The sequence below is a fragment of the Ahaetulla prasina genome, chromosome 8 (genome assembly GCF_028640845.1).
Source record: "Ahaetulla prasina isolate Xishuangbanna chromosome 8, ASM2864084v1, whole genome shotgun sequence".
NCBI classification, from domain to species: Eukaryota; Metazoa; Chordata; class Lepidosauria; order Squamata; family Colubridae; genus Ahaetulla; species Ahaetulla prasina.
In genome coordinates this window covers 37,213,369-37,237,339 of record NC_080546.1, presented here as the reverse complement: position 1 = coordinate 37,237,339, position 23,971 = coordinate 37,213,369, and the positions used below count along the sequence as shown (strand labels likewise).

The following is a 23,971-nucleotide window of genomic DNA, read 5'->3' as shown; positions in this document are numbered from 1 at the left end:
CTGAAGTCTCATTCTGAGTGAAACATGAAATTCTTCTCTTTGAATGAGTCTGTTCATGAATGAGCAACCCATCTTGGTATTTTAGTGCAGTTAGATTCTAAAAATGCCTTGTTGGAAAATATTAAGTATATCTGCCCTCCATCCTAACTGAAGCAACATAAACAATGATAAGAAGTTTGGCTTTATTTTATTATAAGCGATTTAATGTGTATAGTGAACTCTGGAATACACTCTTATGGGTTTCCCAATGTGTTATAGCAGAAAAACTGAAATCAGGATTATTATGTCGTGGGCTGCGGTAGGCAAGAACAGACAGCATAGGTACAACAGCATTTATTGACTCAACTGGAACGACTGCTTAACAACAGACAAATTCCTGTAATTTATACTCTGGGCCCACAGAGCCTCAACCAATCATAATACTTGAAAAAGCCCACCCAAATATGAATGTTCTAAGTTTCCCTCCAAAACAGTTGAAGTTAACAGTTAGGGTCATCTAAAGGTTAATTTCACGTTAGCAGGGCTTAACACAACTATGTGTATTCAATACATAACAATGATTATGAATATAGCATCTATATCTCAAAACTGAAACTGCATCTATCTCTTTAAGCAGGTATAAAAGCCTTTGGATTCTCAGTTAACTTTGACGTTTATCCTGCTCAATGTGTTGTAGCTGCCACCATATCTGTTGCATGTAGTATTCATGCATATAGTCTTTGACTTATAATTATTCATTTAGCAACCATTCAAAGTTACAAAGGCACTGAAAAGGCTGACAAAAAACAGTCCTTGCACTTATGACCATCACAGCATCCCCAGAGTTACATGATCAAAATCTGAGCAGTTGGCAACCAGCCTGTATTTATATTACAACATGCTAGAGCCAAGTAATCACCATTTGGACCTTCCCAACCAACTTCTGACAAACAAAGTCAATGGGGGAAGCTGAATTCCCTTAACAATTGTGCAATTCACTTAACAACCTCCAGTGATTCATTTAACAATTGTGGCAAAGAGATTGTCAAAATGTGTGTGACTCACTTAAAATCACGTTGCTTAGCAACAGAAATCCTGGTCTCAATTGTAGTTTTACTTCGGGGACTATCTGCAAAGGTGTGCAGCTATCACATGCCAACAAACCTAACAGTTTTTAGATAGAGTGATTGTTTTGAAGTTATTGCCGAAAAGGCCAAAACAAGCCTAGTTAAGGAGGATCAGGTTCTCTTAACTATGGAGTCAAATTCCAGTATGCACAACCCTGTAAACAATCACAGGTATTTTAAGATTGAGGTCACATAGCCAGTTAGCACAAGAACAACAAGTCTGCCCCAGGCAAATCTGTGTTTAGTGCAGGAATTTGTTACCTTGAAAGAATGTTGTGAAATTGAACAGAGTTGTCTACATTAAATGGTAGGTCTTAAATCAGATTTCTTGGGGATAATCACAAGGGCAAAAACGTTGACATGGGAAAAGCAGACATTGAATGAAAATTATATAATCTTTTCCTGCTAAGAGCTGTAAGTGAAGTTGAAATCTGTAACTATCCGATTCTTCCTCTCTTCCACTTTTAGTCCTGAAAAACCAAAGAAACACATCTCTCATAAGACAAGCATTGAATTAGGAAACTGGCTAGAACAAGTTTTGGTCAGCATTGCAGCTTGAGGAGGGTAAAAATGTTGCAGCCATGAATTCAAGCGACAGTCATTTGTTTTTATCTTGTGAAGTGTGGGAGATGCTGACTATGGGGAGGAGGGAAGACGGAACAGAGGAAACCACAACAGCAACCAATATTTATAGTTTCTTAGCAGATGCATCAAAGGATTCTGCATTCCTGCTTATACAGAGCAGTATCACTTGCCAAACATTTGGCGTGTCCCAAAGAAGTTAATGCAGAGGGTAAAACCTGAACATTCAAGGGGGTTAGATATTACAACTGTAGCTGGTAGAATTTTTTCATCAAAACCATAAGCAAGGACATGATTATTCCATCTTGTGGAAGTAATTCAAAAGGTGTAAAAAAAATCCAAAATGATTTGGAACATAATTGAAATCCATACACACCTAGTTCAGACCCAAAGTCAAACTGCAGAGAAGCAGCAAAAGACAAAAAAACCAAAAAAAACCCAAAACCATTTCATGGGCCATGCTCCAATCCACCGATACAAGAGTTTATGCAAAGCAATCAAACCAATCACTTAAAATATAATCTTGGCATTTTAAATTCCTCCACACTCAGCCACTGTCCCAAATGAAGAAAAACAATGGGGAGGGAATCCATTAACATAACATGCAAAGTGAAAAAAGTGGACATTGCAAAGAAACATTCTGCCTTTGGATCTCTGACAGACAAACTCACCTCCTTTCCCCTCTAATCCTGTTATTTCTTGAGCTCTTTCTCCTTTTCTAATTATATTTTAATACATTTGTATGAGAGAGAGGGAGGGAGGGGGAGAGGAAGGGAGAGAGGGGGAGAGAGAGAGAGACCTATGAAGCAGAAATGGAGATATTATTCAACACTACCGAGCATGTTTTCTGGTTTCTTTCCACTGATTTATCTCCCGTTCGTCCCACACCACCCCATTTAGACTCTCCTAAGTATAAAATAAGCTAAAATAAAAAAATATATATGAAAAGACATAAAGGAAGAAACAACTCCAGAAAAAAGAGAGCCAGATCCTGTTGAGACTGTGCAGAGGTTAGATCCTGGACAGCAGAAAAACTGAAAATGATAAGCTGCTGGGAAATCAGGAGGAAACAAGAGAGGAAGTGACTGGTATGGACAAATAAAAGAAATTGGCAAACAAGCAACAAAAAGCCAGTTCAGTATCCTTCATTTTTTTGTGCACATTCCAAGGAGGAAAAGGGGAGTGGCTGTTTCTCAAAGTAAAAATCCCCACCAGTGTCATTTTGCAGTACCCTTGCATAAATATGCCACCTCTTCTTCTCCTCTCCCTCCCATAACAGTGGATGTGTTAAGCTGGATTTTTCCATCTCTTTGCACTGCTTTTAACAAACCGGTGCTGCACCTTTTATTGTTTTTGCTGTCATTTCAGGTGGAAGAGTTTTACTCCAGCTCCCAGGTAGCCCAAATGAATAAGTATTGTTGGAAGTTAAAACCCACCCATCTCCTAGAAAAATGAAATATTTTATTTCATTCTATTTCATAGAATATGTCCCCTACATAGAAGCAGAAACTCAGCCCCCCACCTTTGTTAATGGGCCATTAAGGACTTCCCCCTAACATTCTACATAACATAATCCTAAAAGCTTTAACCAAAAACTTTCTACTATTGACCTCACCCCATTCCTAAGAGGACCATAAGGGGCGTGCATAAGAGCACAAATGTGCCTACCGTTCCTGTCCTATTGTGTTTTTTTCTTCTTCTTCCTATATATATATATATATATGCTTATACCTCCTAATATTTACTCATATATATGTTTATATACTATATAATCTTTTTGTATGATACTTACATATATTGTTGTGACAAAAATAAAAATAAATAAAATAAAATAAATAAACAAAGATCTACCTCCTTCAGGCAGAGCCATATTAGGAATTGCCCAAAGCCCTTTCATTACATCACCACCGAGCAAAGTTCAACCAAACTTGGACTCAAAACACAGCCTATAGAGTTGCCCCTGCATGGCCCCATGGGAGTCTGACAACCAATCAGAATACAAGCTCAAATTCATAGCTCAACAGAGGGCATAAAACCAAGGCACTCTCAGCACCTTGGCCCTTTTTTCTGCTCAGGAACTCAAGCCATGTGATCCTGTTCATTAATAAACCTTCTTTCCAAGTGACTTCCATGAATCCAATGTCTTTTTCCCCACTTGGAACTGAACCCAGATGGACATTTCTTGCAACAGTATTGCAAAGGGTTATTATCACAGCATTTACTCTGGGCCATGAAAAAACCACCAGAAATTAAACACTCCAGCATTACAGTGGAGGATTTTATTTTTTTTGAAAGAGTAGTTTACTAATTAAAGTGCAAGGGCTTGCCTCAAACAAAATAGGCATAGAAACAGCAAAGCTTGAGTGGCACTAAATGCAAAGCAAGAAAACACAGGCAGAGTCCCATTCGCTCCGCAGGAGTGAAATTGCCCCTTCCTGCCTGACAGACATAGCTAAATATCCCCATTTGCAACAGGGCAGATATGCCTTAAACTAGGAACAGCTCTTATTTCTTTTTCTGTCCATCCTTTGGAGAATAGATGGATATTTCCCTCCCTTGAAGGAGAAAAAGAACATCTGTAGAAGCTTTAAATGCAACTTTTATCTTTTTTGACAAGTAGTCCAGGACCTCTTTTGATCTTTGAATGGAATAACCATTCCATTTCCAAAAGTGGTCAGAAACAGGCTGAACATTAATTTTATTTTGAGTAAAATTAAAGTCAACAATACGATTATTAAAGCTACAGAGGATTATGTTCCTCTGTTACATTAAAAATTAAATGTTATCACCGCCTTCTGGAGAGATGAAATCTAAAATTTTACTGTGCATTGTAGGTTGTCAGCCCTGGAACACAGCCACATAATGTAGAACTGAACAGTTCAGGGTATTCCAGAACGGACTGAATAGTACAGAACAGCCACTAATTTTTTTAAAAAAAATTCAATACTATTTAAAACATTGTTGGGCAGTTAAAGTCTGTGATACAGATAAGTTTTTTAATCCAAATGAAGTTGCTCTTTTTCCTTCCACCCACTCAGATATGCCAGGGCCTTTGGCAACAGCTTAACATGCAGAAATCCAAGAGGTGAAGCCTTTTCTTTCCTCTGTTTCCTGAGCAACAATAACAAAATGTCTATTAAAATATCTGCTATGAATGCAGTTGTTAAAAGTACAATAAACTGTGTAGAAAACACACCAGAAACCCCTCCTTCTCCAGTGCAAATTTCTTCTTCCAGACTAGAAAAGGATTCCTAGTTTTCCGAAGTCTTGTAGACATGAACTGTACACACATCTTATATATTCATAAGGCAATTGAATATTATAACACCTATTATTCACATACTGTACTCTGAATACTAAAAAATCAAGTGCCTAAGAAATTTACTACTCAATTATTGTTATCAAAGATACTGTTATTTAGCTTCAGCTCTTGTGTTTATACCCTATTAATGATTTTAAGGGTTAAATGAACCAGTCTTGCAGTACATACTTTTCTCTTGACGAAGTCCTGTTAAAAAAATCTTCTTTTCGAATATCTGATATTTTTATAAATGATTTGCAACTATCTGTTACACATTAAGACCTAAGCACTCTTTTTAATACATTTGATGTTTTCAGTTAAAAACATCCACATTTCATATGCCCATCAGAACCAAGGTGAATGTTACTGGTTTTGCTAACATGACATTCATTTATTGATGTCTTCCAACTCAGGCAGCAGGAGGCAACAAGATTGCAAGTAAATTCCAATGAAGCCTGAAAAGTAATTGTTTTCAATTATGTTGACATAATTCTAAACTAAAGATCTGGAAATGCAGAGAGATCAATTTACATTTGTACTGTCAAAAAAGTTACATGAAAAAATAGACATCTTAGACAAGGTATCAGCAGGTGGCAGCATCTAGCCAACCTTGTCTGGGCATGGAAACTGAACAGGGCTGGGAAAGATTAGCACTTGAATTGAAGACCACGAGGAAATGCTAAGGTTATAGGCTAATCCAATGTTTCTCAGCCTTGACAACTTGAAGATGTATTAACTTCTTGCTGGCAGGGGAATTCTGGAAAGTGAAATCCACAGATCGTCATGTTGCCAAGGTTAAAAAACATTGGGCTAGACTAAGAGACTGAGAAAATATCCTAAAAGAAAACAACGGCCAGCCTATTCCATATTACTGTCAAAACATTACATGCATATATCCAATGGTAGGCTTCAAACTTTTAAACAACCGGTTCTCTGCCCTAATGACTGGCTGGGTGGGCAAGTGACTGGGTGGGTGTTGGCCAACTCTATATCATTCACGTCAAGGGGCACCTTGCCCGGCCCCTCCCCTCCCAGTCACTCCTTGTCACTCCCAGCTTCAACGTATCTATAGTTCTGTAAAAATGTTCACCGTTTTTCAACTTTATGATCTGCATCTACATACTATAGATGTACTTTCATGGACTCTGAAAGGAGGAAATGGCTCACATGCTTTGCCCAAGAGTGTGATAGGCGGGTCACAAAACAGGCTTTTGAGGGGCTGCCACAAAGAAGTGGGGGTGGGGGGAAAAGCAGAATGCAAAACAAGAAGCAATGGATGGAAACTGAACAAAGAGAGAAACAACCTAAAACTAAGGAGGAACTTCCTGACAGTGAGAACATTTAACCAGTGGAACTGCTTGTCTCCAGAAGTTCTGGGTGCACGATCACTGGAGGACTGGACAGCCATTTCTCTAAAATGGTATAGGGGTCCCCAGGTTAATTAAAAAATGTGGGCTTTGCTTTGAGACATCTAGATCCAGTGAGCAAGGGATGTGAACTGCACAGAAAATATACTTTTGTTTGGTTATGAAGAAATATCCCCAAAGTCAGATGTACACTAAAGGTAGACTGACTTTTAGCTACACACCTCCTCAACAAAGAGCAAATTTTGAAGCTCCAGGTTAAGAGGATTCATTTTAGAATGAGTAACCACAGTTTGCATGTTGGAGGTTCCTAAATAAATGCTGGGAAACTTTGTATTTTAAAGAACATTTGAGGGAGGGGTACAGAATAGCCCTTCTCTATCTGAGGCTGTAGAGACCTGGCATCAATCAAAACACTTTTTATGAAGCAACTAATCACTGATCTCTTATCACCGACAGGGTAAGCCACTAGTATATGAAAATAAGAGCAAACTCCACTCCTTTCTAGTACTGATGATGTTATGTAGTTTGGTTTTGAAACATCTACAAGAAAACCATCACACTCAGAGAACACCAAGGCACCCACAGTTCAAACTTGAGCTACAAATATTCTCTTCTATCGATAAACACTTTTTGATTAGAAGGACTCAGAGCCTGCTTATATGAGATGGCTCGCAGTGGGTTTCATTCTGAATTTTTATATGATTTCTGTAAATAAGGAACGTAGAATTATAATAGCTGAGTATTTGATCCTTCATACATCAAAAAAATACAAAGCTAAGGGGTAAACAAATAAAAAAAAGGTTTGAAAAAGAAAAGGCTCAGGAAAGAAAAAGAGTGGAAGTGTAAGAAAGAAAGAAGAAAAGAAGGAAAACTGAAAAAGAATGACTTCCAACTTTCTTTGGTATATATCAAACTCTTACTCTAAGATTAACATTTTTCCACACTATTTCCATAATCCCGTATCTAATCATCAAAGCCCAGATCAATTTTTAATTTCAGTTTCTCACAAAAAGTCCAGTAAGGGTTCATATTGCTTAAATCATTATTTGTAAGGAAACCACAACTGATTTATTTAATTGTACCAAACTCTAAATAAAACAGGAATAGAAAATTCTAAACTCTAGTGTAGACCCATTCTTAATAATAATAATAATATTTTTATTTATAGACCGTCCTTCTCCCAAAGGACTCAGGGCGGTGTACAGCCACAAGTAAAATACAGAAAGAAAACAACAGTACAAAACTAAAAACAACCCTTAAAAAACCTATTTAATTTGGCTACTTATAGATAAGAAAATATTCCCACTAAAATTTACTAAAAAATTTAAAAACCCATACAATTTAATAATATAAAATCTAAAATTTAAAATTTAAGCGAGTCCAGCAAGACGAAATAAATAGGTTTTGAGTTCGCGGCGGAAGGTCCGAAGGTCAGATATTTGTCTGAGTCCAGGGGGAAGCTCGTTCCATAGGGTAGGAACCCCCACAGAGAAGGCCCTCCCCCTGGGGGCCGCCAGCCGACATTGCTTGGCTGACGGCACCCTGAGGAGCCCCTCTCTGTGGGAGCGCACCAGTCGTTGGGAGATAGACGTTGGCAGTAGACGGTCCCGTAGGTATCCCGGTCCTAAGCCATGGAACGCTTTAAAGGTAGTAACTAACACCTTGAAGCGCACCCGGAAGACCACAGGCAGCCAGTGCAGTCTGCGCAGGATAGGTGTTACATGGGAGCTCCGAACGGCTCCCTCAATAACCCGCGCAGCCGCATTCTGGACTAGCTGGAGTCTCCGGGTGCTCTTCAAGGGGAGCCCCATGTAGAGAGCATTGCAATAGTCCAGACGAGAGGTAACGAGAGCATGAGTGACTGTGCATAGGACATCCCGGTCCAGGAAGGGGCGCAACTGGCGGATCAGGCGAACCTGATAGAAAGCTCTCCTGGAGACAGCTGTCAAATGGTCTTCGAAAGACAGCCGCCCATCTAGGAACACGCCCAAGTTGCGCACCCTCTCCATTGGGGCCAATGACTCGCCCCCAACAGACAGCTGCGGCTGCAGCTGACTGTACCGGGGTGCCGGCATCCACAGCCACTCCGTCTTGGAGGGATTAAGTTTGAGCCTGTTCCTCCCCATCCAGACCCGTACGGCCTCCAGACACCGGGACAGTACTTCGACAGCTTCGTTGGGGTGGCCTGGGGTGGAGAAGTACAGCTGTGTGTCATCAGCGTTCTTCCCAACTTTAGCAATTTTAAGGTGCATGGACTTCAATTCCCAGTATTCTCCAGGCAGTATGAAGTTCACCCATCTTAAACTTGCCAAGATTGAAAAACGCTGATCTACGGATAGGGATTTTTCCATTCCTCTTTTACTGATAATTACTTATGAGCATTCATCATGCAAAATCCTCACTTCTACCCCATCCCAGAGTAAGGATTTTGCAAAATCCTCATTCCCACCCCACCCTACTAACCTGCTTTCCAGCTGTGTTCTCCTGTGCAGGGCAACAAAAGAAGACCTAGCCAATCAACTGGGAGGCTGGGAGGCAGCAATAGACGACCACTCCAATAATCTGGGAGGCAGCGAATAGACTGGCTGGGTGCCCCAGCCTCCCAGCTGATTTCCAGTTCACTGAGCTGTGCAGAAAATTAACATCTGGTTCGCCTAAACCGGTGAGAACCGGCAGCAGCCCATCTTTGCATATATCTGAAGCCACCAGAAGTTAAACTTGATTTGTAGAAAACTTTACCTTTATTTCAGATAAGAAGTCTTCCAACCTTACTATTTTCTTCAGAAAATCCACTTCCTTTTTTAAAGACTGCATTTCAGAATATAAGAGAAACCTTGATTCCCTTTCTTTTTCTAAGCTGCTAATTTGCTAGCCCTGAGCTGTTCAGTTGTTGAATTTACAGTTAGATTCCCCTTGTTGTATCTTGTGGGAAGCCCTCCCCCAAGAAGAATGAAATATTTTGGAGAATAATAAAAAGGTAGGATAGAATAGTTCCCCTAAAGGGGAAATGAAAAAAAAAACTTAGGGGAGGCAGAAACCAGCCCCAGTTTCCCTGTCCCAAGTAGAAACTGAGGAGGCCAGCTTAAATGCAGATTTGGTAATCAATTCATTTGGTAATCAGAAAGACTGATCAGACAGAAACTTCAGATAAGCAATAGAATAAGCAACACAATCAAGCCAAAGGTTGACAAAATTAGCTCAGGCAACCATCTAGGATTTGCATTTTCCCTTTTGCCTATAGAGCCAGCCATGACCCCTACATGACCCTATAGGAATCCAGAAGGTATAAAACCCACCCACTCTAAACTCCATTTTGTCAGCTGTCCCAGAATCACATGCTGTTGATGGTTCTGCTCATCAATAAACCAACTTTCTTTCCAATCAGCCTCCATATTATTTCCGGCTTGGAAATGGAACTGAATTTTTTCTTCCAATTATCTCCAACTCAAAAAATAATAATCTGTTTTGACTTTCTGTTTTCTTAGCTCAGGTCTCCGTCAGTGTTGATTTACCATTTTGTCTAATGCTACAAGCCTTAACAGTTGCTTCAACCATGAGGTGAGCAGCATATACATTAATTAATTAATTAATTAATTAATATATAAATAAGTTGCAGAAAAATATTAGTCCAATTGATTCCCTCCTCTCTTTGGAAATAGCCTTAGGTATGCAGCTGTAATTAATCTCTGTCTGAAATGTTATTAATAGTTTTCACTAATACATGAAAATAAGTGTGTCTCTGTATGCTATAAACAGGAATTCTAAGAAATAGCAAGACTTGGATTCTTTAGGGTGGAAAAACAACTGAGCATACATAATAAAATAAACTCATGGAGCAAAACATTGACCTCACAATATTGTGATTCAGAGAAGTAGTTCATTTTCAGGAGGCCTTGAAAATACAACAGACACAAGACAATGTTTTCTTGCTACCCCCATCTGTGAAGAATTCTCTGATGCATTTTTAAAGCAGCTTGATAAACACCCAGGAAGAAGAGAAAAATGAGGAATGCAGAGTCAGTCAATAATTATTTTGTCTGGTAACGGGAAAAGTAAACAGCAAACTGGCTTATCTCAGTTCTTTCTTTTTTCAAACAGAAAGTCAAGCCATTGCCTCATAAGGGCAGAACTCTACAGTACAGAAGGAATGACATCTAATGAGGACGTAGAGGAGAAATCTCAGAACTGTCGCCCTTCAACTTAGCAGCTGGAGTGCATCCTTGGTGAATGTTCTTTTGTAATAGAGCCAAAATAGTTACTTCCATTGCTGACTCCCAAGCCACAGCTCCATTTGCACAGCCAAATAGGCTGTCTGAAGGTCTGCTGAACTCAAGAATACTGTTGCATGGTTAAGACTGGGATCAGCTGAACTCATGCAAAGACAGCTACTGTGGCTTGTGTTTTCAAAGACACAGTTGAGACTCTTTGCTCAATAAGGACGACAAAAGGAATGCGAAGAATATAAAGAATTTTAAAAGATTAATTTAAAAAACACTGTGTTTCCACTCAGATCTTTTGAATGTCTGAAAGCTCCATCTGAGAAGCTCTGAGTGTCTGACATGTAATACAAACTGAATAAGTTTCCATTACAGCATATTAAAATCACTTGCATCTTGGACATCTCCAAGTTAAGAAGTTTATGCCCCAAATTGCAGACAGCTGCTGCTATTCAGCCTCTACCATCCTGGAACTAAATCATACCTCTGCCTTACACCGAATTCATATTTTTAGTCTTTGTACAATGACCATCATTCCAAATAAGGTAAACCCTTAGGTGTGCCCTTCAGCCAAACCATATAAAAGCATACACACAAATGCCCTTTTTTTATATACCTTATGTGCATTGAATCCTCTGAATATAAGTCCTTCTTACATTCATAACCATTTGTCTTTTTGTGTACGTGTGTGTGCGCACGCACACATGTGCATATGTGGCTCGCTATTGCCTCCTTCCTAGGGTTGGAAGAGAATGACTGGCCCAAGATCACTCAGTCTAACCCATTATTCTTCAACTTGGTGCTTTCTAAATCATTTAAGACCTGTAACTTCCAAACTTCCCAGCCCAGTCAAAGACCTTTCAAAAAAGGTATTTACTTTTTTTAAAGAACGATTTGAAAGAGGAAAGTAACACCAAATATAGTTGCAGAGTAATACCAAAAGCAATAGCACTTACACTTATATACCGCCTCATAGTGCTTTACATCCCTCTTTAGGTGGTTTACAGAGTCAGCATATTGCCCCCAACAAGCTGGGTCCTTATTTTACTGATCTCAGAAGCCTGGAAAGCTGAGCCAACCATGAGCCCATCAGAATCGAAATCCTGGCAGTGAGCAGAGAGTTAGCCTGCATTCTAACCACTGTGCCACCACGGCTCTTTAGAGTTAAAAGAGAATTCTGTATATAGGAAGAAGCAAAAGACAATTGGGAAAATCATAATATAAATCAAAGTTGGACAACACAGCAAGGGCAGGAATATAACAAGAATCAAGAGGGCAACATTTATTTTTTGCCATATATTCCTGTTTTGTAATCCATCCAATAGTTAAATCTGGTTTTGCTCTCATATTTGCTGAAATGATATACTCAACAAAGTTTTGCATTAAGAGATTGGATTGTCTCGGCCGTGCTTGCTTTGGTTAAGTTCGTCAGTCGGAACAGTGACATTAGCATTCACTACCTGATTATTCAAAATGTGTACAATTAGCATAGGGGCCCCCAAGACTGTGTGCTCTCCCCACTTCTCTTCTCTCTATATACCAATGACTGCATCTCTAACAATCCATCTGTTAAACTACTGAAGTTCCAGAAGACACAATAGTGATGGGTCTCATTTGAGACAATGATGAATCCATATACAGACAGGAGGTTGAACAACTAGCCTCGTGGTGCGACCAGAACAATCTGGAACTGAACACACTCAAAACCATAGAAATGGTGGTAGACTTTAGGAGAAACCCTTCCATACTTCCACCTCTTACAATACTAGACAACATAGTATCAACAGTAGAGAACTTCAAATGTCTAGGTTCTACCATATCGCAAAATCTAAAATGGACACCCACATCAAAAACATCATCAAAAAAGCACAACAAAGAATGTTCTTTCTACACCAACTCAGAAAGCTCAAACTGCCCAAGGAGCTGCTGATACAGTTCTACAGAGGAATTATTGAGTCTGTCATTTGCACTTTTATAGCTGTCTGGTTTGGTTCTGCAACTCAACAAGACAGACACAGACCTCAGAGGATAATTAGAACTGCAGAAAAAACAATTGCTACCAACCTGCCTTCCATTGAGGACCTATATACTGCACGAGTCAAAAAGAGGGCTGTGAAAATATTTATAGACCCCTCACATCCTGGACATAAACTGTTTCAACTCCTACCCTCAAAACAACACTACAGAGCACTGCATACCAGAACAACTAGACACAAGAACAGTTTTTTTCCCCAAATGCCATCACTCTGCTAAACAAATAATTTCTTCAACACTGTCAAACTATTTACTGAATCTGCACTACTATTAATCTTCTCATCATTCCAATCATCCATCTCCTTCCACTTATGACTGTATGACTGTAATTTTGTTGCTTGTATCCTTACAATATATATTGTTGATATTATATTGATATTGTTTCCTGATTGCTTATTTGTACCCTATGACTATCATTAAGTGTTGTACCTTATGATTCTTGACGAATGTATCTTTTCTTTTATGTACACCGAGAGCATATGCACCAAGACAAATTCCTTTTGTGTCCAATCATGTTTGGCCAATAAAAAATTCTATTCTATTCTATTCTAAATTATTCCAACTCCAGTAAGTCCTAACTACCATAACCTAAGGGAGACTATGAGATACTCAGGAATTATGATAATCATCAAAACCAACTGGAAAATACTATTGCCCATTTTTTTTCTCTCATGATTAACCTGCACATAGAATGGGTAAGCAACCTGTAAAAGGTAAAGGTAAAGGTTCCCTTCGCACTTACGTGCTAGTCGTTGCCGACCCTAGGGGTGGTGCTCATCTCCGTTTCAAAGCCAAAGAGCCAGCGCTGTCCGAAGACGTCTCCATGGTCATGTGGCCAGCATGACTCAACGCCAAAGGCGCACGGAACGCTGTTACCTTCCCACCAAAGGTGGTCCCTATTTTTTCTACTTGCATTTTTATGTGCTTTCGAAACTGCTAGGTTGGCAGAAGCTGGGACAAGTAACAGGAGCTCACCCTGTTACACGGCAGCACTAGGGATTCAAACCGCTGAGCTGCCGACCTTTCGATCAACAAGCTCAACGCCCTAGCCCCTGTAACCTGTAGACGTATTTAAATGAAATATCACATTATTGGTAAACAGAAGTAGTATTTTTTTTTGTAAGTGGAATTCTGAACATAGATTGGACATGAGAAATTATAGAAAACCAAGGCAGAAGATGAACAAGATATTTATACAACAAACACAAAAATGGATGGATTGTTTCAGTGTTATACTCAAGGAAATGGCATTTTCTAGTAGCTTTGAAATATATTTAATATATTTAATACCAGTCATAGCTTCACTTTTGGATACAGGGTACCTGTTGTAGATAGAAGTTTATAGAAAAATACATAAATCATTCTGGGACTATATGCTTTCCTGATTAAAATAAATATTTTTAAAGATGTTTCTCAAAAATGCTGGTAGACTTTTCTGCTTACTAAGGATCGGTGAACATACATTAATTCAACTATACGGAAAAATCCTTACGGTTGATTTAAATCTTGATTTAAATAAAAACAATTTTTAAAAATCACACCACTTGTAATCATCACTTTTTGAATGCCAATCTTTTCTAAGTCAATATTAATGACAATTACTTATTTGCTAAATTTCATTTTGTTTGGATCACAATATGTGCAATTCTTTTCCCCACAAGTAATCATATTCCAGGATAGTACTTCATCCAATCCAATTTAATGGATTCAGTTCAATTCCACCGTAATTGCCCATAATAAATACGCTAATAGGAGTTTCATAGATCTTTGTTGTTTAAAAATTTCAGAATGCAACTGCTTAGAATACTATTGATCCAATTTGCCTTCAAATATCAGCCTTTTGATTTTACTTTTAAGAGCGTTTTCTCCAAATTGAAAATATCAGCATGTATACATGTACAGATTATGACTTTCAAGCAAGGTATTTTTAACTTGCTATCACAAGTTCATCTGAACAACAGAAAAATAAAAAAATATGTCTTCAGTTTTCAAATGAATATTGTGCCAAATTTGGCACAAGCAAAGCATTCTTCTGTTATTGTTTCAACATGGATATGTCCATGGAGTCATAAGGACTTGCTAGAAGAAACAGTTATTTATCAAATAGCCGTTATGTTTTTGTATCTCCAGCCTTCATTTTACATAATTTTACTGATATATTATAGCGTTTGAAGAAATAAGAAATAAACCTGGGGAATGACAATAAGAATTTGGAATTTAAAAAATAAACTATAACAGTCCCAACTCCCTTGTCCTCTCAATTTTAAGATAAAACTCCACAAAAATATAGTTACCAAAGAAGTATTCCAATTAATATGTTATAATTCATTTAAATTTAAGATAAATGATAGTGGTTGAGGTAAAGTTGCAGCTTATGATCTTACAGCACAATGATTTGTCACTTAGCCACTTAACTCCCTGATGCATATCTCCCAGTCACTCTCTAAGGTCTCAAACAATTACTGTCATCATTTGCATTTCAATGTGTACCATCAGGCGGGAATGCAGAGAAACAACCTAACAGGAAATGAAAACATGGCAACTGATGGTCTGGATTTGAATCAAACAAGCTTTTATGTTGGAGAACAGAAGCTTATTCATTGGAAAGGAACTAAGATTAGCTAGGCTTCTACATTGCTTTTTAACATTGCTTACTCACTTTTTAGTAAGTGGCTAACTGAACCAATCTTGCTGATCTTTAAATGTAAACCACATTCAAATCACTGGAAGGTCATCTTAGGCTGCCAATTCTATATGCATTTATTTGGGAATCACATGCAGATGAAGATATTGAAACATTGGCACACAGACAAAATAGAAACTATTTTCAAATAAAATGAAATCGCTTAACTCCTTATTGATGTATTTTAATTTTAATCATGCCCTTATTCTAAAGAGGTTGTATTATATTAAATTATCTTTCATTTATTGATTATTTCCACACAACTCAAAATCATCCAGCTGACATTCACGCCTAAATTATTGCAAATGAGGGTGGATAGAGAGAAAGTGACTTGCCTCTAATTGCCTGGTGAGCCTCACTGCTAAGTGGCGATTTAAACCACGGTGGCACAGTGGTTAGAATGCAGTACTGTAGACTACTTCTGCTGCTTGCCGTCTGCCTGCAATTTGGCAGTTCAAATCTTACCAGGCTCAAGATTGACTCAGCATTCCATCCTTCTGAGATTGCTAAAATGAGGACACAGATTGTTGTGGGTAATATGCTGACTCTGTAAACTGCTTAGAGAGGGCTGTAAAGCACTATGAAGTGGTATATAAGTGCTATTGCTATTGCTATATCCTCTACCCTACTTAAAACAACATAAACCATAATTGTCACAAACTCTCTTGCCATATGCTAGTGTGGGCAGATGGGAATTGGAATCCAAAACATATCTAAAAAGAATCAGGTTTTCTAATCCTACATTAGTTCATCAGCAATCCACTCCAGTTGTAGGTTAACATACTTCAGCTTTGTTCGACTACAGTCCCAAGTAAATTATCAAGGAAGGCTATATTAACTCATACACTTCACTAAATAATTTATGACCGTGCCACTATAAAATCTGTATTCAACTGCCAACTTCTCAATATAGGCATGGTGTCAGTAAGATGTGTTTTTTTAAAATATACATGAAGTGATCCTCCATTTATATCAACATTTAAATATGACATTTTGTTCTTTTAAATCCTCAGCCTGTGGTTTATGCCAGTCTCATGCAAACATATCACCCAAAGTGCAATTTTAAAAAAACTAAATGTTCAAAACAGCAGTTAAAATTTATTGCCGAAATCCAGCCATTTTTATAAGCAACCTGAATGATTCCCAATATTTAGTGTTTAAGCACCTGATTTTTCTTTCACATAGTTGATGGAAGGAATGCTAATCTCAGCCTTTATTGATTACCAAGCTGAGAATACATTCCACCACAAAGTAGCCCAAAAGCAGCAGACAGAGAAGGGATACCACATGTAAACAGCATGAAGACAAAAAAAGATCAAATTTCTGCAACGTGAAATAGTACATAGTATGCTCAACCACCCATTTTCTTGAAAACCATTTCTTTGATTCTGTCGATAAAGGAAAAGGATATTGTAGATTCATCTGAAGAAGCTCCTTGGATGAGAAGTGAAATGTCTTCAAGGAAAAACAAAGAAAGTCAAGTTGCCTTTTGAAAAAAGCATCTTTGGAACCATGATCTGGATGACTGAGAATCTCCATAGACAAAGTTAATAGCCTGGGTTATTTTTCCATTATTCTTTTCAATACTTCTCAATTTGGATATACAAGAGGTTGAACCTGAGTTCTTCTAATATAACTATTGTACTTCTTGCTGCTTTGATGGATGCTTCTCATTTAATGCAAATGTCACAAGTTTTACACAAGACACATGCTTAGCAATATTTTTCTTAACATCATCCTACAATCTATAAATGTATCTTTTCTTTTATGTACAGAGAGCATATGCACCAAGACAAATTCCTTGTGTGTCCAATCACACTTGGCCAATAAAGAATTCTATTCTATTCTATTCTAAAGTACATCTGAAGAAGTTATTATGTTTCCCTGAGCTTAGTTGTTTTCTTGCATATGTTTCATTACCCAAACTAAAATCATCAATGCTAGCAAGGAGTGCAGTTTGTTCTGTTTAGATTCTAGTGGCTTGTCCTGTCATGTGTTGGTGGTGGTGGTCTTAGAGATTCTTCGGTTGGGCTGTTTATGGTTGGCTTGTCTGGCAGTTCCTTGATTGGGGTATTGTTTACTTGATGGTTGGTCTTGGAGTAATCTATGCCATCTGGGTGCTGATTGCTGATGGAGAGGGGTTTTGGTCTTTTTGTTCCCCTTTTGGCTTGTTGATTGACAGTATGTAAATATTGTTTATGTCTATGTGTCTATTGATGGCTAAGTTGTCAGAGTGCCAGGCTTCTAGAAATTCCCTAGCATTTTTGGACTTGGCTTGGTCTAGGATGACCAGTTTCCCAATTGTATGGCACTATGTTAGTTGTGCTTTATTGGGTTGAATAGTCAGGCACTTTTTGATAAAGTTGTGTGGATATTCATTTTGTTAAAATATGTTATTTATTGTTGTTGTTAGTTGCAAAGTCATGTCCGATCCATCATGACCCCATGGACAACGTTCCTCCAGGCCTTCCTATCCTCTACCATTCTCTTGAGTCGATTTAAACTCACTCCTACTGCTTCAGTGACTCCATCCAGTCACCTCATTCTCTGTCGTCCCCTTCTTCTTTTGCCCTCAATCTTTCCCAGCATTAAGCTCTTCTCCAGTGAGTTCTTCCTTCTCATTAGGTGAAATGTTATATAGATGCTGTTTCCTTTTTCTGCTGTTCAGAGTTGCTGCAGTGAATTTACCCTCATCTGAATAAAGTTCTGTTTCATATTTTAGGGTTGTTTTTGTAGAAATGCTATGGCTTCTAGATGTTGCCTTATGATCTCCACTACAAGTCCTGAAAGCACTGATCCCATAGGTATGCCTTTAATTTATTGTTAAGTTTGTCCATCAATCTTACCAAGCAAACTCTGTCCATCAGGCAAAGGTTTATGAGATCCATAATCTTGGGTGTTTCAGGAAAAGCCAATATATATGACTGGGAAATCCTTAAAAAGTATGTGTTTAAAAAAAACTAAAGCTACTACAAGTTAAGCTGAATTGCTGGCTAAGTAATGGATATGTCCATGAAGTTTTCTTTGAATGGTTTGATATTCTCTTCCTCTGGCATATTTTTTGGGATGTTTATAGCCTGCAGCCTTGGAATCTCTGTACTCTCACAATCAAGCCCTAACCAAGTGTGACACTGCTTAGCTTCTTGAGATTAGCCAAGGTCAGCTAGATGCTGCAATAAAAAGCACAACTGCAGAGTATTTGAGTGCAGATGGGGGAGGGAACAGCAAAAGCAGCCATTGTGGCTGCACAAAATGCTTAAGGAAAGACCTGAAAGCAAAAATTACTAAGGACGCACACAGTAGTGCAGACTTGAAGTGATGGTACAAAGAAAGCTAAAGCTCCAAATAAAATGAGGCTGGTGAAAGATTCAGAGAACAAAAAGGATTATAAACCATGATTAACTATTTATTTTGAGTGAGTTTATTCAGTTGCACACAAAAGTTTAAGCATCAAACAATGAATCCAAAAATGGACATAAATTGGCACATCTGGATATGGTACAAAGTTAAATATGATTTCTCTCTGCAAATCAGAATGGATTCTGGTATCTATAACTGTTTTAAAATTCAAAATAAATTAGCAGTGAATATTGCAGGTGAAAAAAATGTAGAATAGCAGCTTCCATATATTTCCTGTGGCCAGCTAAGAATTTTTCGTCTTATTCCATTTTTTTTCATTTTCTTATAGAATGCTTTTCAAAAATAATCTTAAGATTCTATATTCTTGCCTAAACTTTTGCGTGTAACTGTATCGCAAACTTTTATATCTGGAAAATGGATGATCTACCAAACAACTAGCAGAAGAAAAATGTTGCCTTCTTCCAAAAAAGGGGGGAAGGGGAAAAAGGAACTACACGCCGATCAAATGACATTCGTAACTGGGAAAAGTAAAGAGCAGATCAGACAATTAATAGATAAGCTGATAACAACCAGAAAACCCCATGAATTTGTTAAGTTTTGCTAGACTAAGATCTATTTTAATTGGGTACCACCTTCTTACAATGGGTACAGGTATAATATACAATATAGTCATTATATATTTTGATTTCAGCAAAGTGTTGCATGAAATATCCCTTAATTACCCTATGAAAAATTTGTATAACTCTATCTTGTAATCCTAACTTAACTTTTAGCTGAAAAGTCCCTAGCACAAACATTTTAATACAGAATTATTTTAACTTTCTACTAATTTTAGTTGCTATTCCCTTCATTTTCTTAAAGCGTTCTTAAATGTAGCAATCAAAACTCTTCACAATATTTCAAATGTGGTCACACTGTAGATATGTTCAAAGGCATTATAACATCAGCATATTTATTATTTATTTCCTAATGATTCCTTGCATGGAACTTTTTTTCACAATTATCACCAAATGAACTATTTTCATCTTAGGCTACATATGAGCTGCTCACATGACAGTATCAGCCCAAATCTAATTACTGACTAGACAACGTATGACCCATTGGGTCATCATTTCAGAGATGTTTCCTTACCAGATTTCTCAGTTTGAAATATTGAAATATTGTGTAGTTTTGACTGCTACACTTAAAGGATGTTTAAGAAAAATGAAGGGGATAGCAATTAAAATGATTAGAAAGCTAAAATAATTCTGTATTGAAATGTTTGTAATAGGGACTTTTCAGCTAAAAGTTAAGTTAGGATTATATGATAGAGTTATATAAATCACTGCTTTCTACAATGGCAAAATTTTAATACATATTTGAAAAGTTGCTTAAAATTCAGGAAAATTTTCAGAAAAGTATCTGCCTTTAAAGTAGCCCATGTTGAACTGCATAGCACAGTCGGACATCAGGGGATGACCAGAGAAAGGCCCTCACCATAATGGCATTTTGTATTATGACAGAAAATGCTTTATGACAATTTTAATGTCTCAAAATAATTTTTTCCAATTCTACAGGAGTATTGGTACCAAATTTTGGGTGCATTTTCTAAGTTATCCCTTTTGAAGTATCTTGAACATTGAAAATGTTTTGCCATATGATGCATCATTTTTTCAATTAGAGATTACAGACATGAGAGTTTAGTAGTGTACAGATGTACTTTGAAAACAGTTTGCATCCATTTCTGTTTCTGGGTTCATATATTGCACTAACTATCTGTTTATCGAATACACCATAAATAGCTACGTTCACATGCATATTATGCAAAGTGAAATAAACCACCTTATGATTTAATGTAAAGACTGAAGCCACTATGTATATAAAAACAGATTTTGCTCCAGCATGCTTAATTTTATACTCACTTATATCAAATTATAGGTGCTATTTATTTTGCCCTTTGATTCATTTTGGAAAAATGCTTTTGGAGTATTGAAACCTCCCTTTCTGTTTTTCATATATTGTGCAGTTCTTAACTTGGCATATTTGACTCTCCCAGTTCCACGTATTTTGAATACAGCTAGCTTCAAACTACACCAGGAAATTTATCTTTGCTGCTGCTATTTACCTGACACACAGGTTACAATGTCTGTACATGGCAGTTGATTACAATTTGCAAGAATTGGTCTTTTGTAGCCTACTGTCAACTTTTAATAATATTTGAAAAGGAAAAATGTGATTTTTTAGGTATATATGTGTGTGTGTGTGTGTGTGTGAGAGAGAGAGAGAGAGAGAGAGAGAGAGAGAGACGGAGAGAGGGAGGGAGGGAAGGAGGGAGGGAGAGACAGAGAGATATGCTACCAGCACAAAACAACTTAGGGCAGCATATGATTAAACAAAACACTAAAAGTAAATCATTAGAAAATATAAAATTTCACCCAGGCAATTCACAAATAAATATAATCACACGAGAAAAAAATACAGACCTTCCTGATTAAATGGCTGGAGGAAAAGCTGGGTCTTTAAGGATTCCTTATAAAAACAAAGGAAAATCAGATCCATGCAGATCTCAGGGAGAATAGTATTCCATAGGGCAGGCCCACCAACAGACATTCTTTGATTGTCATAAGATGACACTGCTTAAAGACAGGTGCTGGGACCTGCCAACTCTATCTTATGGAACAGATAATGATTGGAGACAGACAATCCTGCAAATAATGAAGCCTCAGAAATGAAAGGCTTTAAAAGTAATAACTAACACCTTGAATTGTACCCCCAAACCCACTAGCAATCAGTGTAACTAAGTAAATGTGTTACATAGGTGTATTAAGCTGTGGCCATAAGTACTTGTGCTGCTACATTTTGGATCAGTTGTTAACTTCTGATTTGTCTTCAAGGGCAGTCCCATCTACAGTGCATGGCAGAAACCCAGATGAGGTAACCAAGGCATAAATAACTGTAAGTAGACCTTCTGATCCAGGAAAGGGCACAACTGGCACACAAGAAAAGTCTGTACAGTGTCTCTCTGATCCATGGTTTCCAATGGCTCTTCATACAGATGTTATGGGTCTAGGAGATCCTCACATTATGTACTAGGCCTGTCTGGGGAGTGGAATCCCATTCAAAACTAGATAGAAAATCCCTAGATCCAAATTCACAACCATTCAGTCTTACTAGGATTACCAGAGCCAACACAATTTGGGCTGCATAAACAGAGGGATAGAATCAAGATCACGTGAAGTGTTAGTGCCACTTTATAATGCCTTGGTAAGGCCACATTTGGAATACTGCATTCAGTTTTGGTCGCCGCGATGTAAAAAAGATGCTGAGACTCTAGAAAGAGTGCAGAGAAGAGCAACAAAGATGATTAGGGGACTGGAAGCTAAAACATATGAAGAACGGTTGCAGGAACTCGTTATGTCTAGTTTAATAAAAAGAAGGACTAGGGGAGACATGATAGCAGTGTTCCAAAATCTCAGGCGTTGCCACAAAGAAGAGGGAGTCGGGCTGTTCTCCAAAGCATCTGAGGGTAGAACAAGAAGCAATGGGTGGAAACTAATCAAGGAAAGAAGCAACTTAGAACTAAGGAGAAATTTCCTGACAGTTAGAACAATTAATAAGTGGAACGACTTGCCTGCAGAAGTTGTGAATGCTCCAACACTGGAAATTTTTAAGAAAATGTTGGATAACCATCTGACTGAGATGGTGTAGGGTTTCCTGCCTGGGCAGGGGGTTGGACTAGAAGGCCTCCAAGGTCCCTTCCAACTCTGTTGTTATATTATATTATATTCTTTCCATCTGGGGCCAACTCAACCTCCTTCCACTGAGTCACAACTTTAATAGCATCACTTAGACAAACGGGGATTAACATTTGTAATTGAATATCAATATACTATTGATTCCAAACTTCTGATGGAGCACCATATCCAGCGGTCTTTTGTAATTGTTGTTCATGAGTGGAAAGATAATTGAGGCTTGATATACAAGGATTGGAGTTCTTCCTCTTTTATCAACAGTCAACACTGAACACCAAAAATCATTTCAACACTATGCTTCCCACTTCCAGTCCCTAAGCTTGTCCAGAAGGATATCAATTAAAATCTGCCAAGAAATCAAGAATTAGGATGTTTGCCACCACCATTCCAATTCCACCACAGATATTTTTTTTTGCACAAACCATTGTTGTTTTTTAATTCAAGTTTTTTTAATTTATATTTAAGTATTTTGAATACAGTGTATTGTACAGTGTATTTTACTAAAAGGAAAGGGAAAAAAAGATAACACATATACTGATATAAATAATAATAATATAACAAAATAATTCTAATCATATTTATAATTATTTATGTTCCTATTAAATATATTGGCTTACATATAATTAGAAAAAATATTGTTATTGTTCAAGGAAATGCATTGCACTTGGGCTGTACCCTAGAATCCCACTCAAATCAGTTTTAAAAATCCTAACAGAAGCATCTATATTGCACAGAGTATAATTGGGAGTTTGCAAATAAAAGAGAACACATGCAGCTAAGGGTTGTGTCAGGGTTTCAAGTAACACCCCCAACGAAATAACTATTTAGTTATCTCCAAGCTACCTTGTTTTCTGGCAGATTACACAGGTTAGGTAATACTATCAGTCAGGGATTTGCTGTTTACATGTAGCAGCTTGTCCTGTTACTATTGGTGATGATGGGACTTCCTGTTTGATGGTTCCTTGATTAGGTTATTTCTTTCCCCTGATTGTTTTATGTAGTGCTGTTTCCTGCTTACCTGTGTATTGGCTGCTGGGGAACATACATTCTAAGTTGTTTGCTTCCTTCCTAGATTTTTGATTGACTCTTTTAAAAGATATATAAATAAGATTGAACTCTATGTTTCTATCCATGGCTCATTTGTCTGAATGCCAACCTTCCAGGAAGCATTTTTTAATTCAGACTATCTTCACATATCACACTAAGGCAAGCTATAGTTTTGTTTTAAACCACTGGGTTGTAAACTATGATTTACAATTAGCACAATATAGAAATAGAGCGTTGGCACACCTGAACGCAACTTCTATCGATTGCAGGGCCAGCAGTCAGATTGGGGATGACTCCTGTCTGATGACGACTGAGTCTGCCAGTTGAGAAGCTCCTCCTCTTCCTTCTGCTTCCCAGCTTTCAGATGAAGGAGATACAGCAGACTGACATGCTGAACTGCAATATGGTTAGTACACTCCCCCCCCCAACGGTAGACCCATAACGGATCCCCCCGGAGGACCAATGAGAACTACCAGGGTGGGGCTGACTGCTGGCCCTGCAATCGATAGAAGATGCGTTCAGGTGAACCAACGCCCTTTCTCC

The 23,971-nt window shown here is 37.9% G+C and overlaps 1 protein-coding gene across 2 annotated transcripts in view; it reads right to left on the bottom strand.

Moving 5' to 3' along the window:
* Positions 1 to 23,971, bottom strand: part of MAML3 (mastermind like transcriptional coactivator 3) — a 335,443-nt gene that overhangs the window by 265,922 nt on the left and 45,550 nt on the right. Inside the window, exon 1 of one of the 2 annotated variants that reach the window (XM_058192280.1) lies at positions 11,530 to 13,123. The exons of the other annotated variant lie outside the window; for it this stretch is intronic. Coding sequence (XP_058048263.1) covers positions 11,530 to 11,547 — 18 coding nt within the window. The 5' untranslated portion in view covers positions 11,548 to 13,123. Of the gene's footprint in view, positions 1 to 11,529; positions 13,124 to 23,971 lie in introns of those variants that run through there. 2 annotated transcript variants of the gene reach the window in all.